This window comes from Brachyistius frenatus, unplaced genomic scaffold (assembly GCF_029030835.1).
Source record: "Brachyistius frenatus isolate BFR_SWC_R1_liver_20210118 unplaced genomic scaffold, ASM2903083v1 Contig_3, whole genome shotgun sequence".
Classification (NCBI taxonomy): domain Eukaryota; kingdom Metazoa; phylum Chordata; class Actinopteri; family Embiotocidae; genus Brachyistius; species Brachyistius frenatus.
In genome coordinates this window covers 2,395,953-2,417,273 of record NW_027210602.1, presented here as the reverse complement: position 1 = coordinate 2,417,273, position 21,321 = coordinate 2,395,953, and the positions used below count along the sequence as shown (strand labels likewise).

Genomic DNA, 21,321 nt, shown 5'->3' with positions numbered 1-21,321 from the left:
CTGCGTTTGCTGGATAGAGAATTTGTAATGTCCTGCAGTAATATGTGAAGTCTGTGAAATTGTTCCACATTGCTTTATTTTCTCACCTCCTCTGAATGCTTCCTTTAATGCCCAGTGACAATCAACCTCTGTCAATAAAGACTTAACGAGTTCGCCTGTCTTCTCTGTTATGTGCAAAATACTTCTTTGATACAAATTGTTTTCATGTTAATGTGAGGACTTGCTGATCATTTCTTGAATTTGATTAATAATTACTCACAACTTCTTCATGCTGGTAATGCTCATTTTATTTGGTGGTTTTATTTTCCTGCAGGATGCTTTTGTTGCTCCAGGGCTTTCTGGGAAAGTTGACCAAAGGTTTGTCCGAACATGAACTTGTATCCTGTAGGAAGGTGTAGAGTTAGAAATGTTTGGACTCGATGTTTACCCCTGATTTTTCAATATATAGTTCAGTAACTTCTCTATTTTAGCTGATTGTGAGGCTTCATAGTGTGAACTGTGGCCAACACTGACACAGACCTGGAAGGTGTCCTGTGTAAAAGGGCACCACGCCTCTGTTGGCTGGATTGACAATTGGCATTGAAGGTGTTCCACTGTTCAATCTGCCTGGGGCGTCTTTGGACTTAAGGTAACGCTGCTGCTTCCCAAACTCGATCAGTGCCCGGTTGGTGGTGATGGGGAAACCTTTTCCAATTAAGAAGTTAGCCTTTGGCACATGCCCTGTAAATCCTGTTGAAAGACATCACTGAGTTACTGGAGTATTTCAGTAGTTCTCTCTACATATGAAAGTATCTTGTTATACTATGCCTCTTTCAAACCAGTGACCTGGGTCAGACCGGGGTTACTTGGCCAATGATCAACTCTTCTTTTGTCAATAGAAACCAAATCAATCAATACGGTTTATCCATGGTCATGAGAATTCAGATAGGACATGGGTCACAGCCCGGGAGAGATGAGGTCTTGTCATCCACATTGTAATCAACCGTTTTCCGACTCACCTCAAGTGTGTCGCAAATTAAAGTTGGACAGCGTAGGTTGACCCCTTCAGACACAAACCAACCTGTTGTCAGTCCTAGGGTGTCAAATAATCATGTTCCCAGGGCGTTGAATACTGACGTTTTATCAAAGCCCTTCACAGCTCATATAGACGCGTATGGTGCCTAACGTTTGAGCACCAAAAACTATGTGCTTAGGAGAGGGAAACAATCAGGGTTTGGTTTAAGAGTGACACAATGACCATTTGTAGACAATCACCTACCAAGATGTTAGCCATATTTAATTTATAAAGCAAAAACAGTTCAGGACTGTGAGGCTTCTTTTGTAGTTATTCTGACCCCTACTGACCAGAAGGTGAAAAACCCAACTTTACAGCAGCTACACAATCAAAACTTTTTTTTCTCAACAATGGATTGTTTTTTGTCGATTGTTGTTTGGCTCTATAAAGAGTTTCTGTGTCTTTCCGCTGCCCCCAAGTCACTGAAGAAATCCATTAATGCAGGCTATCAGTATCAGCTGTAATATAGTGAGCCCACGGCATGTTGCATGTCTGTTAGAGTCCTGTCTGTTGTACCTGTGATGAAGTACTTGTGTGGGTTATGGTCATCCATGAGATATGGGCTTCCTCCAGCGGTGAAGGACTCTGTGGGCTTGTAAGAGATCACGTTGTCGGTGATCCCTGCAAGCGGTGGATTCGGTCTCTGGGCCAAAAGATGACAAAGTACCATTAAAACATGCACGAGTCAGAGATCACATGATCAAAAACAATTATCATATGACCAATCTTTTAATGAGGAAAGGATTCTATGCAACAAAAATACCAATCAACACAAGTGTAATGTAAACCCATCAACATCACATGAAAGGAATTTATGACACTAGAAAATCATACTGTTGATAGGTGAATCTCAGAGACATATTTAGTGAATCTGTGTTTGGTCCTTTTCTCAAACTTTTCTTTCTTTTCTTTCTTTCTTTTTTTTTAAAGGTGGATTACATTACAGTGAACTGACACTGGAGCTGGATAATTTAACAGAAGTGAACCTAATCAGTGGTGTCATGTCAACATGGGTGTGTGGGGCAACAGTGAGTGAGAGAGGGAGGGTGGTAAAGGTAGAGCATGTGAGAGAAAGGTTACTTCTGTGTGGTGAATCCTGTCTCTGACGATGACTGGCAGGTCCTCTGACTGGCGCTGGAGCTTTACTTGCATTTCCTGGTGTAACTCATTCAGCGCTTTATAACATTTTCCAGAGTAAGTGCAGCCAAAGTAGTTCTGACTGTTTGGGATGAAACCTAAAACAGCAGTCAGTAACATTAAAGGTTCAGTTCAACCAAATGTCTTGTGGTGTCTAGCAATGAAGGTAGTTTAGTTTGTACTTGCTCCAGTTTTGAGATACCAGTCTCAATCCCAGTACAGCTGAGGTGACTGTGCTCTTTTTTTACTTGTACTTTACCATCCAGAATAAACAGGACATTTTAGGAAGAGTGCTTTAACTGAGGTGGGGTGGCAGGTACTGTAAAAACTCAGGAATCCATGGAAGCCTGGGTTATTTTTCAGTTTGATCTCTGTTTAGCTCTTCCAAAGAGTTTAACTTAAAGACATTTAACTTTTACATCACCAGTGCTGCAAAGGTTGTTGTAATATTGTATATTTTATATCATTAGTCAGGTTCCCTATATGCAGTTGTTTGGTCTACAGATTTTTAACTGTTCCACTTGACTGGTAGTTTACGCTGTACTTAATCATTGAGCAATTTGGACACTTTTTTTTTTTATCTCTTGCTGTGAAAACACATTTAAAGGCATATTGCCAGATTTCCAAGTAATCATAGCTTCTAAATGTTTCCAAACTTTGGTAGGGGTGTTTGTCATTGATATGAAATAAATTTCCCCAAGGTGTTAGGTTGCTTTGTTGACCCCATGAGTCAGTGTGTGATACCTGCCTGTGTATCTTGATATCATCCTGTTCAAGTTACTGTCAGGGGGATTTTTCTGTGTCGGACCAGTGTCAGACTCTGTGGAGGGGATGTGACCCGTGTGGAAGACCAGACGGTTGGAGTGTTTCACCTCAGGACTTGTCAGCAGCTCCGCAGTGAGCTTTCCGTAGGTCTTGCCCATTTTATACTGTAGTTGTGGGCAATACCCTGTATACCTTTAAAAAAAAAAAAATAAGCATGTGTAGTGCCTTGGTAGCCTTTTTTTTTCTTGTTCTTTCAGATTCAACAGCAGTGAAAGAAGCAGACAGTAAAAGTGCTGGTTTGGTCCCTCTGACTGATATCTGATCATATGTGACATCGTTAGATCATTAATAGTGAAGCATCAGTATGTCGGCAGCAGGTTACTGTTGCCACTGCTGCAGGTGGAGCTAGTTTGAACTCTGTTATATCCAGTTTTATATCCAGGGACAGCAGAGTAATCTGAGGGGTTGTCAGATAATTACTGGGAGGGGAAAAAAAATCTTTGATTTTAGTTGAGATATTTGATCTTTTGAACATTTATTTAGAGGGGAAAATCTATTTTTTGTGGAGCTGGTAACAACTCAGACATCTGAAATGTGACCTCGACTACACACTGCTGTTTGTAAGAAGCCAAAAGAAAATACGTTTTTAAAGTACTTGGTTTAATCTTTAACAATATGTTGATTTCTAAAAGCTTGTTATATTATCCATTGTGTCAAATCTTCATCTGAAAAGTAGCTAAAGCCCTTAAAAGTACCGTTTTTCCCTCTGAATTGTTGTGGAGTGGAAGTATCAAATGTAAATACTCAAAACTGCAGTTAAGTAAAGTACTTGAGTAAATGTATTCAGTTACTTTCTACTACTGCTTGACAGACAACTTCTGAGAAATAAATTGAATTTGGGGGATATATAGGCATATTTATTTCTGAGGGCATAGTTTATTCATTACATATATTGAGTTAACGCTGCTCCTCCTATGAACTCTGTTTGCCTGACAGTGGAACCCCACATTTAAACCCAACACAACTACACGTTTCTTCATCTGAAATATTAAATGCGTATTACAGTATTTCTCTCGTGTCAGGAGACGTGCACTCACCCCGGGATGTAATGCGGTTCAGGTGTCAGCAAACTGGGGGCGTAAATCTCCATGTCGGTCCGGTGGAAGCGGTGAGCGCAGCACCGTGTTTACCGGTTGCTACAGAGAATCAAATTCAAACAAAGTGATGGAGCTCGCTATCATAGAACTGACGTGGGCACCGAAACCTGTCCTGCATGGAGAAACACTAATACTGGGTTGTTACTTGACGTGCACTGAGGGAATTTACCAAACGCTGTGGTAGTCTTTTTTTTAATTTACAGTAGGCATATGCAAGGACATAAAGGCTACTTCTTCTATGCAGTGTCCAGTATAGATGTAGCCGAATATAGGCATCGACTTACAGTGCAGTTGTGTGGGTTTGTGACCTCTGTAGGATCCCAGTAAAATATTTCAAGCTGCATTTCTTCTTTGACAGAGCACCTCAGGGGATGATGTATTAGAGCTGTGTGACATCTCTGAACCTTCTGAGGATGCTGAGTGGATCTATTTTTTTTTTGTTTTTTTTTTGTGGTCTTTCCAAATAATTTCTTGAATAAATAAACAAACGAAGAAGATAATTACAGCGCAAACAGTAAACATACAATCGGTAGATATTCATCGTGGGGGGGATAAAGCTCAACGACGACCCCTAGTGGCTTAATGTTTGAAGGAGCAATGAAGAGCAGAAGGATTTTAGAAATGCTACTGATGGACATAAATAAACAAATAACAAATGAGTCATGTCCCTACACACACGCCACTCAAAAAAGGCTTTTTCACCTTTTGTAATTACACGCCCAGCAAAACGTGAGTCATACACAGCAAAACATAATTATATTTAAAAAATATATCCTTAATATATATGTGGTTAATTATTGAGTGGGATGGGTGGAAAGTACAGAAATGAGGACATAAGGAGATATATACATAAATAAATAAAATGGAGGAAGCGTTAAACATGATGTGCTGGCTCAAAATAAGATACTCTTTTATTTAGGGTTTTTTTTTCCAGGGTTTTGAATGAGGCCTGTGCATTGGATCAGATGAGCCACCGTGCTGTCACTGTTCACCCGGGGAATGCAGATCATGTCAGCAGACAGGAGTCTCCATTCTACACATTCCTACAGTCTCAGATGAATCTTGGTTTGTTGAAGTGACGGGACAGCGTTTTACTATTTCAGCTCCGTCTTGCAGTTTTGCCTTTTCACACATATATGCCACAACACTCTATATCCACTGAGTAACTTTAGTGTATTATGTGTCTGTTGTGTTGAGGCATGTCCTTCTCTACTTGTGGGAAACATAAATGGCATTTCTCAAACTTGTTGTTTTATCTTTGTTATCTATGTGGCCTTGTCACGGCTTGTCTTTGTTGTCTTTTGGATTTGTTACAGGTGTGAGGACAAATTATGCATTTGAAAAAGCGTTGCATGTGAGTCACCTCTTTCCTGGGATTTAGTGACAGGAAGGAGCAGGTATCAACACGTAGCTTCATGCTGTGATGGGGAGAGGCGTGGTGAAGGAAAAGAGGCGGATCACAAGGCATGTTTTGAATCCTACATCACCAGTTCACCTCAGCTAATGACTTCGTGGGCTGTCTAAACTGGTGTCTCGTTCATTTTCCTTTGGCAGTTCAGCAGCAGAGGTGTGAGGGACAGCAGAGGCCCATTTTGGAGATGAATCTATACAGGAGCTTTGGAAACCTCATGGAGACTTGGGTAACTGAAGGATGTCCTGACTCGGAGTGGCTTGAAAGTAGTGCTGAAGACTCTCTCACACCTTCCTCTGACATGGGAGCAAACCTGCGCTCAGAATCGGTGGACTCTGGAGTGGAGACAGCCAGCTGCGACACATCTTTTCCTGCTACTTCCTGCTTCGGTTCAACAGATAATGCAGAAGTCGACTTGTTAACACCACAAACAGAAGGACTCACTCCAGCATCAATGTCTCCTGCCCTCTCCCCTGCTGTGCCTTCCTCTTCCTTGTCTTCATCCCCACGCCTCTGTCCAAGCAGGGCCGAGGAAGGCTCCACCACCTTGCACCTAAAAGTCGAGCGACCACTACAAAGGCCCGACTCTAAACATCTAAAGGACAACCCAAGGCTCCTGACTGCGGATGAGGTGCTCAGCCGATGGCCCCAACCAGCTTTTCTGCCCAAACGGCACACATCAGAGATAGTGAGAGGTCAAAGGTCAGAAATTTTTGGCCTAAGGCAAACAGTCAAACCATCTGTTCCCGTCAGGCAGATGTCAGATGTATGCAGGCGACCGCTGTCTGTGAGTTGTGACAGGCAGAGATCAGAGGTGAGAAACTGTTTTGGTCCCAAACCAAACTGTGTTTGAATCTCTAAGGATTTGGGATCTTTTGCAGGAGAGGTTCAAACATTTAAGTACTCTGTCTGATTTTTGTTTGTGCTTTTCTGAGCCCCTTTTCAGGGTTATATAAGTTAGTTGCAGTTACATGTTTGGTCTTGCACAGCACAAGCTTATAATGTTAAAGGAAAGCCTGAAAGAGAGTCCCAGAAGTTTAACAAGGCCTCTACTTTTACTTCTACTTAAAGGGTTGCAACACTCATTCACAAAGTTGCTCTTAAATTCACAGTAAGACAGGTGTGTTATTACTCATAGAGGATCTCTTTCATGCTCGCGGCCTATCACGAGGGTGACTTTGGTGAGACGGACCATAAACCAGTCTGGCTGGGTGACAGGCATGAGAGGAATGGAAGGAGACTTGTGGGGGAAGGTTGAGAAGTCTGTGGGTTTTTGATGAATATGACAAAACATGTTGTTGACCAGACAGCAGAAAATCATTTGTTTTGATTTGTAATTCGATTTTGACTGCCAAAATCAGGAGATTGCCAGAGACATCCCTCTTAACATCAGTGTGAAAATCAGGTCGAGCTGACAGAGGTGTTGAAACAATGAGGTTAAGTGCATGCAATTAGCTCTCAATATTTCTTTAGTCCTTGGGTGTGTGTATTTATTGTTGCTTGTGTTCTTATGGCTAAGTCAATTATACTTTGATTATTCATCACAACACTCGTGATGGATGAGGACATGCATTAAAAATTAGAAACAGTCAGACAAATCTGGATATTTTCGCTGAACAGGTTAAGATTTCCGTTGTTCTTTTTAATCTCGAGGTCTACAATAAAGAATAACTTAATGAATTCAGAAAGTTATATTAAGCAGTTTAATGCAGCCTTTAATGTCATCATTTAATCCATGTCCTAATATAAAAGATAAAGCCCCTCCAAAATCTAGAGATTCTTCATTTAATTTGGGTATTTTACTGAGTTATTTCTAAACTACTAATTTGTTAGCATTTTATCAATCTAACACCGTGATTTAATCAGTTTAATGTTCTCTTTGTTTAACCTCTTAATCTAGCATGCTAACATCTTTGCTCCAAACTCAGGCAGAGGCTCATGGAAAAAGATGAAAAGTCTGAGGAGCACAGGAAATATTCATGAAACAATTTAAGAATTAATCCTGAAGGGGAGATAAATATTTGTAGCAAATTTCAGGGCAATCCATTCAGTAGTTGTTGAGAGATTTCACTCAAAGTGAAATAAATCAGCCTCTTGGTTGTGCTAGAAAAAGTGGATCAGGTGATGTCCAGCATTGTGTGGCTTCATCCTCAGGAAACCATGAATGTCTAAAAAAATTTCCTCCGGCAGCTGTCGAGATATTTCAGTCTGGACCAAAGAGGCCGACCATCAGACCTTACCGCTCATGTGGCTAAAAATTGCTGCATGCTATCACCTCTGATTTGTTTATCTAATATTTTTCTTGTTCTTTGATGTGTGCAGGGCCTCGGTGTGGAAGAGAGGAAAGACCTGAGTCCTGGACTCAGCTACTTGGAGCAGGTGTGTCAAATGCTGGAAGAAATAGCCAAGCATCAGATGCACAACCGATCGTCACAGATGGAGACGGATGCCCTCTGGGAACATCAAGACACGCAGGTGAACCAGGTGATGACATGCACGTAAGACATCTTTGGAAGGCAGTTTAGGAATTTGTCACAGTTTCCACGGTTTACAAGTGTGGCGCGGACTTGTCTAATTGGTGTTGACAAGATGTCTTCCTACAGCATGAGGGTTCATATGAATCAAACCATACCAACATTGTCACTTGATTTTTCTTTGAGGCTCCCGGCAGCTGTCAGAGTGACTCCACAGCTGCCGAGGAAGATCTTTGTTCTTGGAAAAGGCTTGAAACTGCAGACAATACAGAGCATAGTTCCGGCGAACAGCAGCAGCGGAAGTACGGACATTTTCGGCAGAGATCAGCTTCAGACACAACACTTGCAACGCTGCATTTAAGTGAGTCATCTCCTACCCGTTTCTTTCTTAATTAAGTTTTTCTTCCAGCACATGGAAACGGATTTGTTTTGCTTTGTGCAGGAAAGCTTAATGCAAACTGCAGAGGGCAGCATCTAAGTACAGACGACCTGTTGGAGAAGGCAGAGGTCGACCATGAAATTCAGGTAGAATACATTCAAATACAGAATACAACATAAAATACAATTTATACTAAAATAACAAACATAATCCAGCTACAGGCTACATAATATACATATTATGTCAAATGTATTGTTATTATAGGTTTTCTGTAAATCATTTGTATTTATTGTCATTTAATCTTCATTTAATTGGTCCACAAATATTTGCATCTTTTCAGGAGTCCACAAAAGACGAGACGAATAAAACGAACAAGAACTGGAGGTTAAAAATTGGGTCTTTGAGAAGAGAGGATTCAGCTGTGTCATATACAAAAGGGTGAGATATAATATTTATAACTGTAACCTCTAAGGGGGCAGTATTATTAATCTCTTATGATGCTCGATGCTCTGAGGAAATGTGTGTGCTGCTCCAACATGGCAGCCGGCCAAACTGGATGCAGTGATCCGGAGCTAATGCACAGTAGATGGAGAGGCTTTGGTGAGAGTTCATTTTCAGTCTGTGCATCTGCTCCTCTTGAACATTATGTCCCTTTTTGTCATGAAATTTAGCTTAGACGATGCCTCCAGTTCTCCACACCAACTTGTTTAATCTTTGCCTGATGAATTTTTTATCTATAAAGCCAACAGATGCAGTCATCTGAGAAAAACTCAGCCCGACGACGGTTGAGCCAGCTGTTCAGGAGGAGGGGGAAAACTCAGCCCTAAAATGGACCACAGTGTTTGTCTTGATGTTTTGACATTTTGGTTTCAGCATGGAGAAAGCTTTCCCTTAAAAATCTGGGTACTGAAACTGCTTTCAAAGTGACCTCCTTTTTAGCCAATGGTGCAGCAGTCTGCCATGTTAATTTATTAGAAAATGTGTGTTATACTGACAAATGGAGGTATTCTCTATAAAAATTGTGACAGGGAACTAAATACATAGCTTAACATAATGTATATAATGTACGATTCCTGGCAGTACAAAGCTCAATTATAACAACTCTTTGTATAATTACTTTTCCGTGTCACAGCTGCAGATTACAATATGTCAAATGACAGAAGGTAAATATATGTACTTATCTGAAAATCGTATCACCTTTGTATGGGTGTATGTTTCTATACAATAAATACTGATGATGTGTCCACATGTGAAATAAGAAAATATTTTTACACACCATACACTTTCGATTAACAGTCAAACATGTGTTCTAATTCTTGATGCAACCAATATTTAGAATTTTTCTTGTGTAATAATTATTTATGACTGGCAAATGTGTGAAAATAGTGCCCATCATGTTTTTCCAGTGATGAGGAGTACATTTTCAAATTGTTGATACAGTTTATACAAAACAGAATAAAATCAGTACATTTTCGAAATTGGAGCCGATCAGTATTTGGAATTTTTCAAAGAATTTGGCACAAAATGTAAGGAACAGTAATTATGTTTGGGGAAATTCCCCCCCTTAAACTATCCCTTCATAGTATGAAACTTTTCCACATGAAAATTAAAAAAAAAAAAAAAAGACAAAACCTATCTTTGGTTGAGTTTATACTTACATTATCCCACAAGTTTCCAACAATATTATACCCATAAAAGTCCGTAGTTTCACTAAATTGCCTGTCAGTGGCGTCATATCATATCCTGAGTAAGGAAGGGACTCTGCAAACTAGCTAATGTATTGCTTGCACAATTTTTCATTGCCATTTCCTGTGCATTCTTTTGCCAACGATGTCCCTATAAAGTGCAAACGTCCGGGGTGAACCAAACGACCCAAGACGATGAGAGCTAAAATTAAGGTAAACATTCTAATGGCATTTGTAAGATGGAGAGAGTTTTGTGACACGCCAGGACGACATAGAGACGGTGATCTTGTGTGCGTGTTACGTGACAGGTAAACAACCATGTGGCTAATAATACGTTTTCCGAGGCATGTTATGAACTGTTGGAGGTCAGTTAGTTTCCGCCAGTGCACCATCGGGATCTTTTTTTTTTAGGAATGACTCACAGTTGGTTTTTCAGCGGGTGCGTTGCTGAAAGCGGAGAACCTGTTATAAACACAAATTGCCTGGTGGGGAACTATGGGCTTCTGCTCAGGGCTGTGCTTCCTTCGGACAGACACCCAGCCAACGTTGGCTTGCTGGACGCTCCGGAGCTGTCTGGGGAAAAGTTGGCGCTATGAGATAGGTTGGCTACTGGCTAACTACAGCGGCTAAGGACTCGGTGGAGCTTTGCTTCTAATTCGCTGAGCTTCATCACCAACATTGTAAATGAACAAAAAAAATTACATGTACCATTATCACATAAGGAAGCAGAGAAATAACTAAATATAAGACATAGGGAGTAAGGTTCAGCAGGTGAGTGAGAAGCCCTCGCTGACTGCAAGCTTAAAAATATTTTTTTCATTTTTCACAATAACAGACATCATCCATCTACTGTTATTGGTTCAACTGAGAAACCCCGAGCAGCAAAATTGACACACTGATCGTTCAAAAAGTGCTAAAATAAATACTAAAATACCAGCAAAATATACTTCTTAAAATGGCTTTTAAAATGTCAAAGAGCAGGATTCAAAATAAGAAAAAGAAAAGCCAGTTGTGTGCAGCCGTAGTCACTCAGAGCACTGACAGATAACAAGTGCAGGCCACACAGATTTAATTCTCATTTATTTAATCTTTATTCACCTAGGTTGGGGGGACAGACCTCCCCTGGCATTCCCATGTAAAGAGATGTCAATGACAAACACGTCCAACCAAACGAGAGAGGGTGAATAGGATTCCAGTCCATACATAAAATACATTTATTTACTATTTATTGAACCATCTGGCATCCATTAGTCCCACACAGCATCCATCTGTGCTATTAAATATATAGAGATAACATCTATGGAGGGATTTATTTACTGTATGTGTCAGAGAAGGGGGGTTGGCAGAAAGGGTAGAGCTTATAGATGAAAAGAGTGGTGGTGGTGGTGGTGGTGGGGGGCAGCGTCGAGTCATGCCTGCAGTGGCCCCCCTTGTCTACATGATGCCACAGGAGGACAAGGGGTTGGCGATCTGGCAGGTGCAGGCTGACTGGCAGTATTGACGCACAGTCTGGTAGCAGCTGCGGTCAGCGTCCCCGCCCCACTGCACGGGCCCATTGGGGTCAGAGGGCAAGCGGCTCAGGATGCTGGTGTTAATGGCCAGAGCAGCCAGGCCATAGTCAGTGAACAGCACTGTCTCACGCCGGCACGTGGGGCAGGAGATGAACTTGTACTTGGGACAGGACTCATAGAGGATCTGCAGGCACTCCTCGCACACCGAGTGCAGACAGGAGAGGATGCGCGGACGCTTCCCGGCAAAGTTGTAAGTGTGACCGCAGGTGGGGCAGTCCAGTGGCTCGCAGGGCATGACGGGTCCCGAGGAGGAGGAGGAAGAAGTGGAGGACGAGGTGGAGGACGAGCGCAGCACATACTGGTTGACGATGACGTCCTCCATCTTGTAGTGGAACTGGTGGTAGCAGATTTCATTGGCACTGGTTTTGCGCTGCGCCAGGAAGCTCTGCTCCCTGCGTGTCAAGGGGGCCGGGGAAGACACCATCGGTCTGGGAGACACCGATATGTCCAGTGTCAGGTCGCTGCAGGCCTGGTTGACGATGATTTCGCCCTCGCCTCCGCCGTCCCACGCCACTCTGGGGGGCGGGGCATAGCGCGGCTGGGTGACGGGCACAGGGCACTCTCTGGGAAACTTCTCCGACTGGATGATCTTGACGGTGTCCATGGGGATGGTGACGGGCTGACGCCTGAGGCAGGACATTCGCACGTTTTTGAGGTGGAAGAGAGAGGGGCTGCGTCTCTAATCAGCGCTGGACAACCCTGCCTGGTTCTGCGCACGGGGACAAAAATTGGAGTCCTTCTCTGAAGTCAGCCATTAGAGGGGACATGGGGACGGATGGTTGCCTCCATGTTTCCCTCAGAGAGCCCCCCTGGCAGGCGCTACAGTCAGCCTGAGTCTTTATGAGGGGGAGACAGATAGAGGAGCTCAGCCAGAGCAACACAATCTGCTCTTATTCTGTCACAGTTTATATGTTCAGATGATTTAACAGTCCAGCTTACACTATCCGACCAGTGTTGACAACTTAAAGGTAGCTTTCCGTTGTTTCAACTCAGCTATGCTGATGTTCCTGTGCTGTTTCTGATGGCTATTTACTGAAATATAGATACACACACAAGGACTGACTTTAGCACAGAGATATGTTCTCACTCAGTGATACACTAATAAATAATCTCATATGCACACAGATGCTCACATATATACATACAGTTCAGATTGGTGGATTTCTGCATTCATAGATTGGCGTGTTGATTATAGGCAGTTCAAAAAGGTCCAAGAGGTATTCTCTGAAACTATATCCTGTGCCCTCCTGAGGAAAACTCCCTCCTTAAACGAGACTTTCAACTTGTTTCTCGCTCGAACCGCTGCTTTGCTTCCTGTTTTTGACCAAGGGTGTGTTACACATTGACTTGAGTGCGTGAGAAAGAAAATATTACCCTTAGCTTTTCTCTCTGCTCTTGGTCCAGTTTGGTTAGGTGACCCTATGTGACCCTTTCAGTGACTTGTTGATAAGAAAATGGAAGGAGGTCTTTTTTTGGGAGGTGTCCCACAATGCTCCCGAAAGCTGTTAGAATGACTCCTTCAAACTCCAAGGCTCCTGAATTCCTCAGAGGTGGGAGTGAAGGGGCGGTTTTTATTTGGACTTTCAGACAGCCCTCCCAACGAAGCAGAAACAGTGACTGCAGCTCGAAGTATGCCTCTGTGCTTGTCTTCCTTTTTCAGTTTCTCAGAACCCAACGTGTTTCAGGGTTCCTTTGGTCCATCTACCTGTGGAAACAGAAAAGAGGTACATGAAATAGTTTCAGTGTTATTTTATATCTTTAGAAATATACATAAATGCTGCACCTCTCAGTAAAATGCATTCCTGTAAGATACAGCAGGGTTTTCCCTTCCATTATAAGGCTTAAGTGCTGCACCCAATATGTTTTGAGCACCACCTAAAATGAATTTTGGAGGGCATCAAAACTACAGAAAAAGACTCTTCTGAGATCCAGCGGTTGTCGTTGTTCCCCCCAAATATTCTTTCCCACCAAATACATATACTGAAGTCTTTACAAACACTAATACAGTAAAATTGTATTCATGATTTCCAACAATGTCACCAAAAGCTGAACGTTATAAGCTTTGTGAAGATGGCAGAGTTGCTCTACTGATTAATATTTAATTGTTCAAGTGTGGCCTGAATAAAGTGGTGTGGAACAAAGTGGCCACTCCACTTCTATTTATCCACGTGTATTTACCATATGACAGATTTTTGTTCCTTCCTTATATGTTTGAACTTTCTCATTGTGTTTCTATATGTACAAGTCTGAAATAAAATCTGCCACATGTACATAAAAATGTATGCTTGTAGCCAGAATCTTAGAAATACTGAGCTTAAGTGATTTTTCGTTCACCATATCACTGTGAATAATTATTTTGACCAGAAAGCCAAAACCTTCATTAAACTAGGCTGAATTTCATCAAATTTATTTTTCTTTGTCTTCCTAGTGCAAATAAAATGATTATAAAAGATTATATAAACATATGTTTGCGTCAGGGCTGTGAAAATCTACCACCCCGCACCTTTAAAGACCTCTGAGAACCTTTAAAAAGTCCTATTGTGTAACAACAAAAGCAGGTAATCTGCTGTGTAAACTGACTGCACATAAAACCAGTAAATGAAGATGACAAGTCATTAGCAGCCACAGCTTGCCCCACTGTGCGGTCGGAGCAGGTGATTGTGAAACAGTTGCAGCCTTGCTCTTGTCATTCTTACTGCTTCCTGTCAACACTCTTGTCATCTTGTGAGCTGCGTTGGTTCGACGCTAACGTGCGTAGGAAAAGTTTACACACTGCATGGAGGGTTTTGTGTCATACTGTATGTGGGTTTGTGAAAGAGAACAAGTGCAGGGATGAAAATCTTTAGCTTGACCAAAACAATAGCTGCCAAATAGCAGACGAGGGAGGATGACACATCTTTCATTCTCAGCGCAGCTGTCAACAGTGATGATTCATTAGAGGAATAAAAAAAAAACACTGAACAGAGGAGGTGACCTACATGACGAGGAAGAGAGAGGGAGGGAGAGAGAGAGAAAGAGAGAAGAGAGGGAACAAAGCTAAGGTCCTGGTTTCTATTTATGGTTTGTTTATCTGTGCAATTCTCTGTGGTTTCCTGCCCCCAACCATTCCTGAAGATTCACACTGAATGAGGAAGATGTACCTAACAGGCGGAAGTGCTTTAGCCCATTGCTTTCACGTGACGCAGTGAGCCATATAAGGCGAGTGCGTGGACATTTGTTTCTCCCATTTATTCTTTATTCATTAATCTGTTGACATACTCACAGAGCTGTTTGCCAGCATCACTCACAATCTCACCAAATGTGTCCGTCCAGCACTGCAGTGCTGCAACGCTTCTCCCAAAATAGCTTTTGTTTCTTTCTCATCCTCTTGCACACACACACACAGTAGGCATTCATGCACATTTCATGAGGCTGGGTGTGAGCAACAAAAATAAAATAGCGTGTTGTTTTCTTCAGTTTTGGTATGCTTGGACAGCGATGCTTAATGCTTCCAGAAGCTATTTATGCAAGAGAAATAATCTTCATGAATGATAGCCTTCACGGTAAATACGTTATCAAAAAGAAGGAGGTTGTCCAAACGATCTAGTTTTATATCATGATACAAATTCTGTGTGGCATGGATAGATTAATAACACAATATTTATATAGGATGTATGTTTTATATGTGTGCAACTTATTCTGTTACAGTTTAAGTAAGTACCTTCCTTCCTCTGGATGTTTCAAAAACACAATATGATCATTTAGTTATTTATTGTTAGACAGTAAACTGACTGTGGCTTATAGTATCTTTCAACACCTGGACTGAAACTTTGACTTTTATACTGGTTCTTTAATGATACATTTTTTTTAAATTTTAAAATAATTTTTTTTTGAATCTCTTAAAGATAAGAAAATTATAAATTATAAAAGATAATTACAAATTACAGTTCATATCTGTAGTTTCCATGCGCTTTAAAGGGGGAGAGTGTTGCCCAGGCGGTTTTCTGTAGCTACAATTTCCAGATGCCCCCTAAACGCCTCACATGCGGTGTATCGGTAGACGGTACAATTTCCAGATGTCCCCTTAACGCCTCACGTACAAATGACCACTTAACGCTACAAAGCAATGTCCCCTCAATGTCTCACATGAACTAGACGGTACAATTTCCAGATGTCCCCTTAACGCCTCACGTACAAATTACCACTTAACGCTACAAAGCAATGTTCCTTCAATGTCTCACATGAACTCTATTGCTCGGCGATTACAACTAACTAGTGTTCCCTAAACGCCTCACATGATGTCAGTGGATGCTAGCTGGCTGCAGACAGAGAAGCGCACGGAGCTCAGGTTTGTGTCCACAAAATTGGTTTGAAAAACGTGAAATAAGTGGAGACCGAGTGACTTTATCTGTGGATGGCCTGTCCAAATACGGCCTACGTTTGTATAGTAAATGCTGTGGCTAAAAAAAAAAAAAAAAGCTTATACTATTTAATCCTTTTTAAACGACCAAATGTTGCACTTTTAATACGAAAACGTGGTTCATATTAGAGAAGATGAAGCCTAAATATTGGAATTTATTTCCAAAGGACAAAGTACTTTTTGTTAGTAGATTCCACATACCCTAAATATTGATATGCACCTCTGGTGATGAAGTGTAGCTAGAAACGTTCACTGTTGCTGAAGTCTGGTCAGCTTCTTAGTCCTGTTTATTTATTCTTTGATCAGATATTTAATTATTTGAATTACATTTTGTCCATTTCAAACTGCACTTACTCGGGCAAAGTTTTGTTTTGTTTCAGGCCTGATAATGAGCATATCAAATGATGTTTTGAATTAGTCTGACATCAGCAAAGATAAAGATATGCTGTCATATATAATAGGAAAGCACAGAATAGAAATATGTTGAGGGTGTTGTACAAACACATTAGGGAATCTGTGTCTTTATTTTACGTTTGTATAAAAAAAATAAAAATAAAAAAAAACACAAAATACTATAGCCAATAGATCATTATCATATTTTATGAAGTCTCAATTATCCAGTTGGGCTCAGATAATTGATAATCAAAAAAAGATCCTGCATGTCCAGACTCATTTATATAAACGGCTTGTAAAAATACATCTGTCTGATAATGATAAGGATCAAGCTGATAAAGCAACCAGGCTGCACGAGGAGCCTTTGAGGAGCCTGGGGGAGATGAAGCAGCTAAAATTACCCTCTAATTTGGTGACAGAGCTATGAAAAGGGCCGATAACTGATGCAGGCTGTCTGCTGATGGGCCAGCTTTGTGGCGCAGCCTCCTCCTAAACGACAGAGCCCTCTCCAGTTATGTAAGGAGCTCATCTTCTACCCTGCCACCATATTAACACAGTGTAAACTGCTGCAGCTCCCCACAGTCTTCACAGACTGACTGTGTGTGTGTGTGTGTGTGTGTGTGTGTGTGTGTGTGTGTGTGTGTGTGTAACTCTGGATCATCTTCCTGCAGAGGAATTATTACACTAATGAAATCATGGCAGGCATTTGACCTCATCATCACAAGCAAGAGGAGGAAGAGGAGAGCTGACCACAGAGATGTTAGAGGAGGCTGCCTCAGCAGCAAATTCCTCATACCATTAAACACACACAGAGCTGTATTCACATTTTAGACACACACACACACACACAACAGATCCTCGAACATTCTCACCCTCAGACGACTCCCCATCACATAGCTACAGGGCACCACCCTTTACATTCCTGTGGACCCACCGACCAACTGATAACGGGCCGATGTGAACCTCTGTAATGAATATTTTTAAATGTGAATGTCACGGTACATTTATTGATGACTGATTAGACTGACACACACCTGAAAGGAGAGAGAAAAGCACACACAACTCCACACACTGAGAACATTCCTATCATATCACACTCACACTGTGTTCCCTCATGTATTTATCTCTTACACACACACACACACACACACACACACACACACACACACACACACACACACACACACACACACACACACACACACACACACTGCCCTGGTACTCATGATCACACTGGATAGATTCCACCTGTGCAGATCGGAGTGCAGGAGAAGGGCACCATGTTCTGAATGAGTCATAAAGGCAGTGCCTGCCTGCCTGCCTGCCTGCCTCTCATTTTTCTCAGTGGAAATCTGTCTGTCTCCGTCCGTCTGTCTCTCCCTCGTGCTTGTCCATCCATCTCTCTTTATCTTGGGCATGAACCGAGGCTCCAGGTCTTCATGTCCCCGACGCCACATTCCAGCAGTATGTCAGTTATGCCAGCTATGTTGAGATTTGTATCCACATTCATACCTCAGCTGGTAAAAACACCGACGCGTCTCCGCTCGGACCCAAGCGGAATATTATGTTATGACCTTAGCGTGGTCTGAGGATAAATCCCCAGATTTATAGTATGTTCACTGGCTGCAGCTTTTCTCTGTGAATTATGGGGTTTGCAGAGATTCAGTTGTACGTTTTACAGTTTGAAAACAAATTAAGTTTGGTGCTGTATAAATGCAGATGAAAGATGCACCTGTGTGTCCTTCTCGTTTCTATGTTCATGATGTTTTTTATTTGTTTGGTACAGTCAGAATATACAAATCTTTGATAATATATATATATATATATATATAGCTTTGCATATTTTTATTTTAGTGTATGAATAGTGCTTACAATCATTTATGGGTGCCTTTTAAATGCATAATACAGCAGATAATGTCATTTTAATGTTTGAATACAACTAGATATTAAACCCAGGATTTAGATCCACATGTGATGTTTGCTTCTATCCATCTGTCATATTTACAGTCAGCTGCATGACTGCAGTCTGGTGTTTGTGTTTGTGTTTTTGCATGGGCAGGAAGTGCTCAGTGTGTGTGTGGCGAGGTGTTGTTTTTAATAATTCAGCCCGCTGTCATTCATAGCAGACATCGGCCATTTTGCCTCGCAATTCATTACAGCCAAGTGCTCTTTGTTCTCGTCTGTGTAGCTCCCTCAGCAACATGGCAGGGCTGCACACAGGGAGAAACATAAAAAAGCCATAAGCAGCATCGCTCTTCCCTGACACACACTTCATAGAAGATTTATGAGGGGAAAAGCTCGGCAAGTGCCCAGCTCTTCAATAACAGCAGCGACTTGATTGATTTTTTTTTTTTTGATCTTCTTATAAAGAGGCTCGTCTCAGCACAGGTTTATGATCGACAGCGATGCTGTTGCCGTCAGCTCAAGAGGGACTTGTATGTGAGACAGAAGCGAGGTGGATGAAATGTTTGGACCGTGCGAGACGGAGCGGCTTTTTGTGCGATGCCTTGCATGTGGGAGGGGTGCAGCAGTTATGCAATCGCAGCATGGTGTGCCGAGCGCTCTCACTGCAGCGCCAATGTATGGCCAATATGGAGATGCCTCAGTGTTGCTGACAACTACAGAACAGGCCGCTCCTGCCCTGTTCCTATTACCCCCGCCCTCCTTCCCTCCACACACACACACACACACACACACACGCACACACACACACACACACACACACACACACACACACACACACACACACGCACGTGCACACACACATACTCTCTGTCTGTGCAGAGGTCTGTCAAATGTCATAACCACCGGAGACAGGAAACCCTCAAGATAGCATCTCCACCCAAACTCACACATCATCAGGCTCTATTCATAGTTTCCAACCACTGTGTATGGTCTGTGCAGATAAGCAGGTGTGCAGGTGTGCGTCTCTGGCGGCATACATGTGTGTCTCCATTCATATATCTGTCTGCGCGTGTCTGCAAAATGGACGTCATGATGCAACAACCGTGCAAATCCCAGCTTAACACAACAAAGCAAAAAGCAGAGACGACCTCTGCCTATGTCATGCTCGCATAAAGATGGATATATATATATATATATATATATATATATATATATATATATATGAAAGATCAAGGAGCCACAGCGCGCAGAGCTGAAACGTTCAGATTGTCCAGGTACACATTCACAACACACCGAAGAAGCTCGCTGTCTTCACCATGAAACGGATTCAAAGCCTCGTTTCATCCTCACCTGTCTCCTACGCACTTGTCTTGCCTCCTCGCTCCCGTTCCAGTTTCTGCTTTGATATCTTTGCTGTCTGTGTTGTTCTGTGAAGATAAACAAAGCCGCTCTGCCCCTTTCTTTTCTCGAGTGAACGTCTCACCAGAGGGAGGATGCTCTCTCCCGTCCGTCTTATCGTGGAAGGACGAACATCAAGCAGCGGCGGCGGGAGCAAAAGATGGGGGAGATGTAAGATGGAGGAAGCCGTTGCAAGGTGGATACATCATGTCCCTCTTCGCCTCCTCTCGCTGGTACCTTTTGTCCTTCACTCTCCCAACCTCGCTCCTTCTCCTCCGAGCTGTGACTGAGCGTCTTCCTCTGGTCTCCCTCTCTCCATCCCTTTTTCTTCTCTCAAATTCTTCAGCTTATTCTGTGCAGGCAACCCGAGCTTCTGTACTGCGTCTCTTGAATGTCCCCTTCTCTTTCTGTCTTTCTTCCTTCCTTCCCTCCCTCCCTGCCTCCCTCCCTCTCTCTTCTGGTCTTCAGGTAAACCTCTCTTCTCCCTCTTTCCCTCTCCTCTGCTGTTACCTCTCCTCTTGGCTCAGCTGCCGTTCATTACTGCTCTTTCTCCTCCTCCGTCTGCTCCAGTCGGTGCGCCTCACCGTCACACATGCGCAGTGTTTTCACACATACATGCACACTCTCACACACACACAATCTCTCTCTCTCTCTCACTCTCTCCTCTCGCTCTCTCGCTCCCTCTCTCACTCTCAAAAACACACTGCCTCTCTTTTTCTCTCGTTCACTCTCCCTCGCTGCAGCACACACTGCAGTGCCTCTGCAGGCAGGATCACGTTTGCTCATTGCCAGAGAAAATATTTCAGCCAATGAGGACAATACCCCCGCCCACCCTTTCCACACCCCCATCTAAACACACACACACACACACACACACACACACACACACACACACACACACACACACACACACACACACATGCACGTATACACACACGCGCACAGCCCTCCGAGCATCTATGAATCATACCTCGTATGCACACACTCGCACATACGGTTAAGTACAGAAGCCAGGAACACAGGAAGCCGGTGTAAATAGATCTAATCTGCACAGTGCAGCGCGTCTGAGACGGGAAAACAAAGCATAAATTCGCTCACAAATTAACTTTGCATCAAGCTGCTGACTGGAAGCTTTGGAAAAACAAATCCATCATATTCATCACAGACCACAAAGATCTCATTCATGTTTTCAGAAATGTATTTGTTTCAGCAGGGCCTTAAAACAACACAGCGGAGATTCGTCACTTGTATTAATTCCTCTTTAAGACTTAAGGATTAAAAAAAAAAAAAAAACGGCAAAATTTGAGACTCTTTGGTTTCTATAAAGAAACTTGAATGCAGCATCCTAAGCTCCCTTCGCAGATCTGCACATGCAGCGACGTTGCATAACAAAGATTTTAATACGTTTTGTATCTGCTCGAGCTATCATGCTGACCAATAACTAATCCTCAGATCAAAGAGGAGAAAAAACATGATGTGAATTTTTAATCGATGTAGGAGGGATATGCTTACATAATATAGGTATCAAATACAACACTGGGGCAGAGGACAACAGAAACTCTGAACACCAAATGGACTCTGTTTGGGGGAGTT

The 21,321-nt window shown here is 42.4% G+C and overlaps 3 protein-coding genes across 4 annotated transcripts; 1 reads left to right on the top strand and 2 right to left on the bottom strand.

Moving 5' to 3' along the window:
• Positions 1 to 293: 293 nt before the first annotated feature.
• Positions 294 to 4,150, bottom strand: cimip2b (ciliary microtubule inner protein 2B). The gene is made up of 6 exons (XM_069706572.1): positions 4,054 to 4,150; positions 2,973 to 3,148; positions 2,135 to 2,289; positions 1,571 to 1,697; positions 520 to 729; positions 294 to 382 (listed from the first exon to the last, which is right to left on the bottom strand). Exons 1-6 carry the CDS (start codon positions 4,104 to 4,106, stop codon positions 300 to 302), a joined length of 804 nt encoding a protein of 267 aa, XP_069562673.1. The 5' UTR covers positions 4,107 to 4,150; the 3' UTR covers positions 294 to 299.
• Positions 4,151 to 5,630: 1,480 nt separating this feature from the next.
• On the top strand, positions 5,631 to 9,692 carry LOC138623398 (uncharacterized). The gene is made up of 6 exons (XM_069702910.1): positions 5,631 to 6,338; positions 7,847 to 8,008; positions 8,185 to 8,359; positions 8,441 to 8,523; positions 8,718 to 8,815; positions 9,120 to 9,692. Exons 1-6 carry the CDS (start codon positions 5,712 to 5,714, stop codon positions 9,202 to 9,204), a joined length of 1,230 nt encoding a protein of 409 aa, XP_069559011.1. The 5' UTR covers positions 5,631 to 5,711; the 3' UTR covers positions 9,205 to 9,692.
• Positions 9,693 to 11,125: 1,433 nt separating this feature from the next.
• Positions 11,126 to 20,450, bottom strand: rnf208 (ring finger protein 208). Of its 2 annotated transcripts, none has more exons than XM_069702933.1 (2): positions 19,681 to 20,450; positions 11,126 to 13,338 (listed from the first exon to the last, which is right to left on the bottom strand). In XM_069702933.1, the coding sequence occupies exon 2, from the start codon at positions 12,271 to 12,273 to the stop codon at positions 11,497 to 11,499; it is 777 nt and encodes a 258-aa protein (XP_069559034.1). In that variant the 5' UTR covers positions 12,274 to 13,338; positions 19,681 to 20,450; the 3' UTR covers positions 11,126 to 11,496. The 2 variants fall into 2 exon arrangements, with proteins under 2 accessions (XP_069559034.1, XP_069559044.1); XM_069702943.1 differs by having other exon boundaries at positions 19,814 to 20,450.
• Between the last annotated feature and the right edge of the window lie 871 nt (positions 20,451 to 21,321).

Coding starts and splice junctions, on each gene's coding strand:
- LOC138623398 (XM_069702910.1), top strand. CDS start 5,712: ATGAATCTATACAGGAGCTTTGGAAACCTCATGGAGACTTGGGTAACT. Junction 8,009..8,184: donor AAGACACGCAGGTGAACCAG/GTGATGACATGC, acceptor TTTTTCTTTGAG/GCTCCCGGCAGCTGTCAGAG. Junction 8,524..8,717: donor AGGTCGACCATGAAATTCAG/GTAGAATACATT, acceptor GCATCTTTTCAG/GAGTCCACAAAAGACGAGAC.
- rnf208 (XM_069702933.1), bottom strand. CDS start 12,273: ATGTCCTGCCTCAGGCGTCAGCCCGTCACCATCCCCATGGACACCGTC.
- cimip2b (XM_069706572.1), bottom strand. CDS start 4,106: ATGGAGATTTACGCCCCCAGTTTGCTGACACCTGAACCGCATTACATC. Junction 1,698..2,134: donor ACAGGATTCACCACACAGAA/GTAACCTTTCTC, acceptor CTTTTGGCCCAG/AGACCGAATCCACCGCTTGC. Junction 383..519: donor TTACACAGGACACCTTCCAG/GTCTGTGTCAGT, acceptor ACCTTCCTACAG/GATACAAGTTCATGTTCGGA.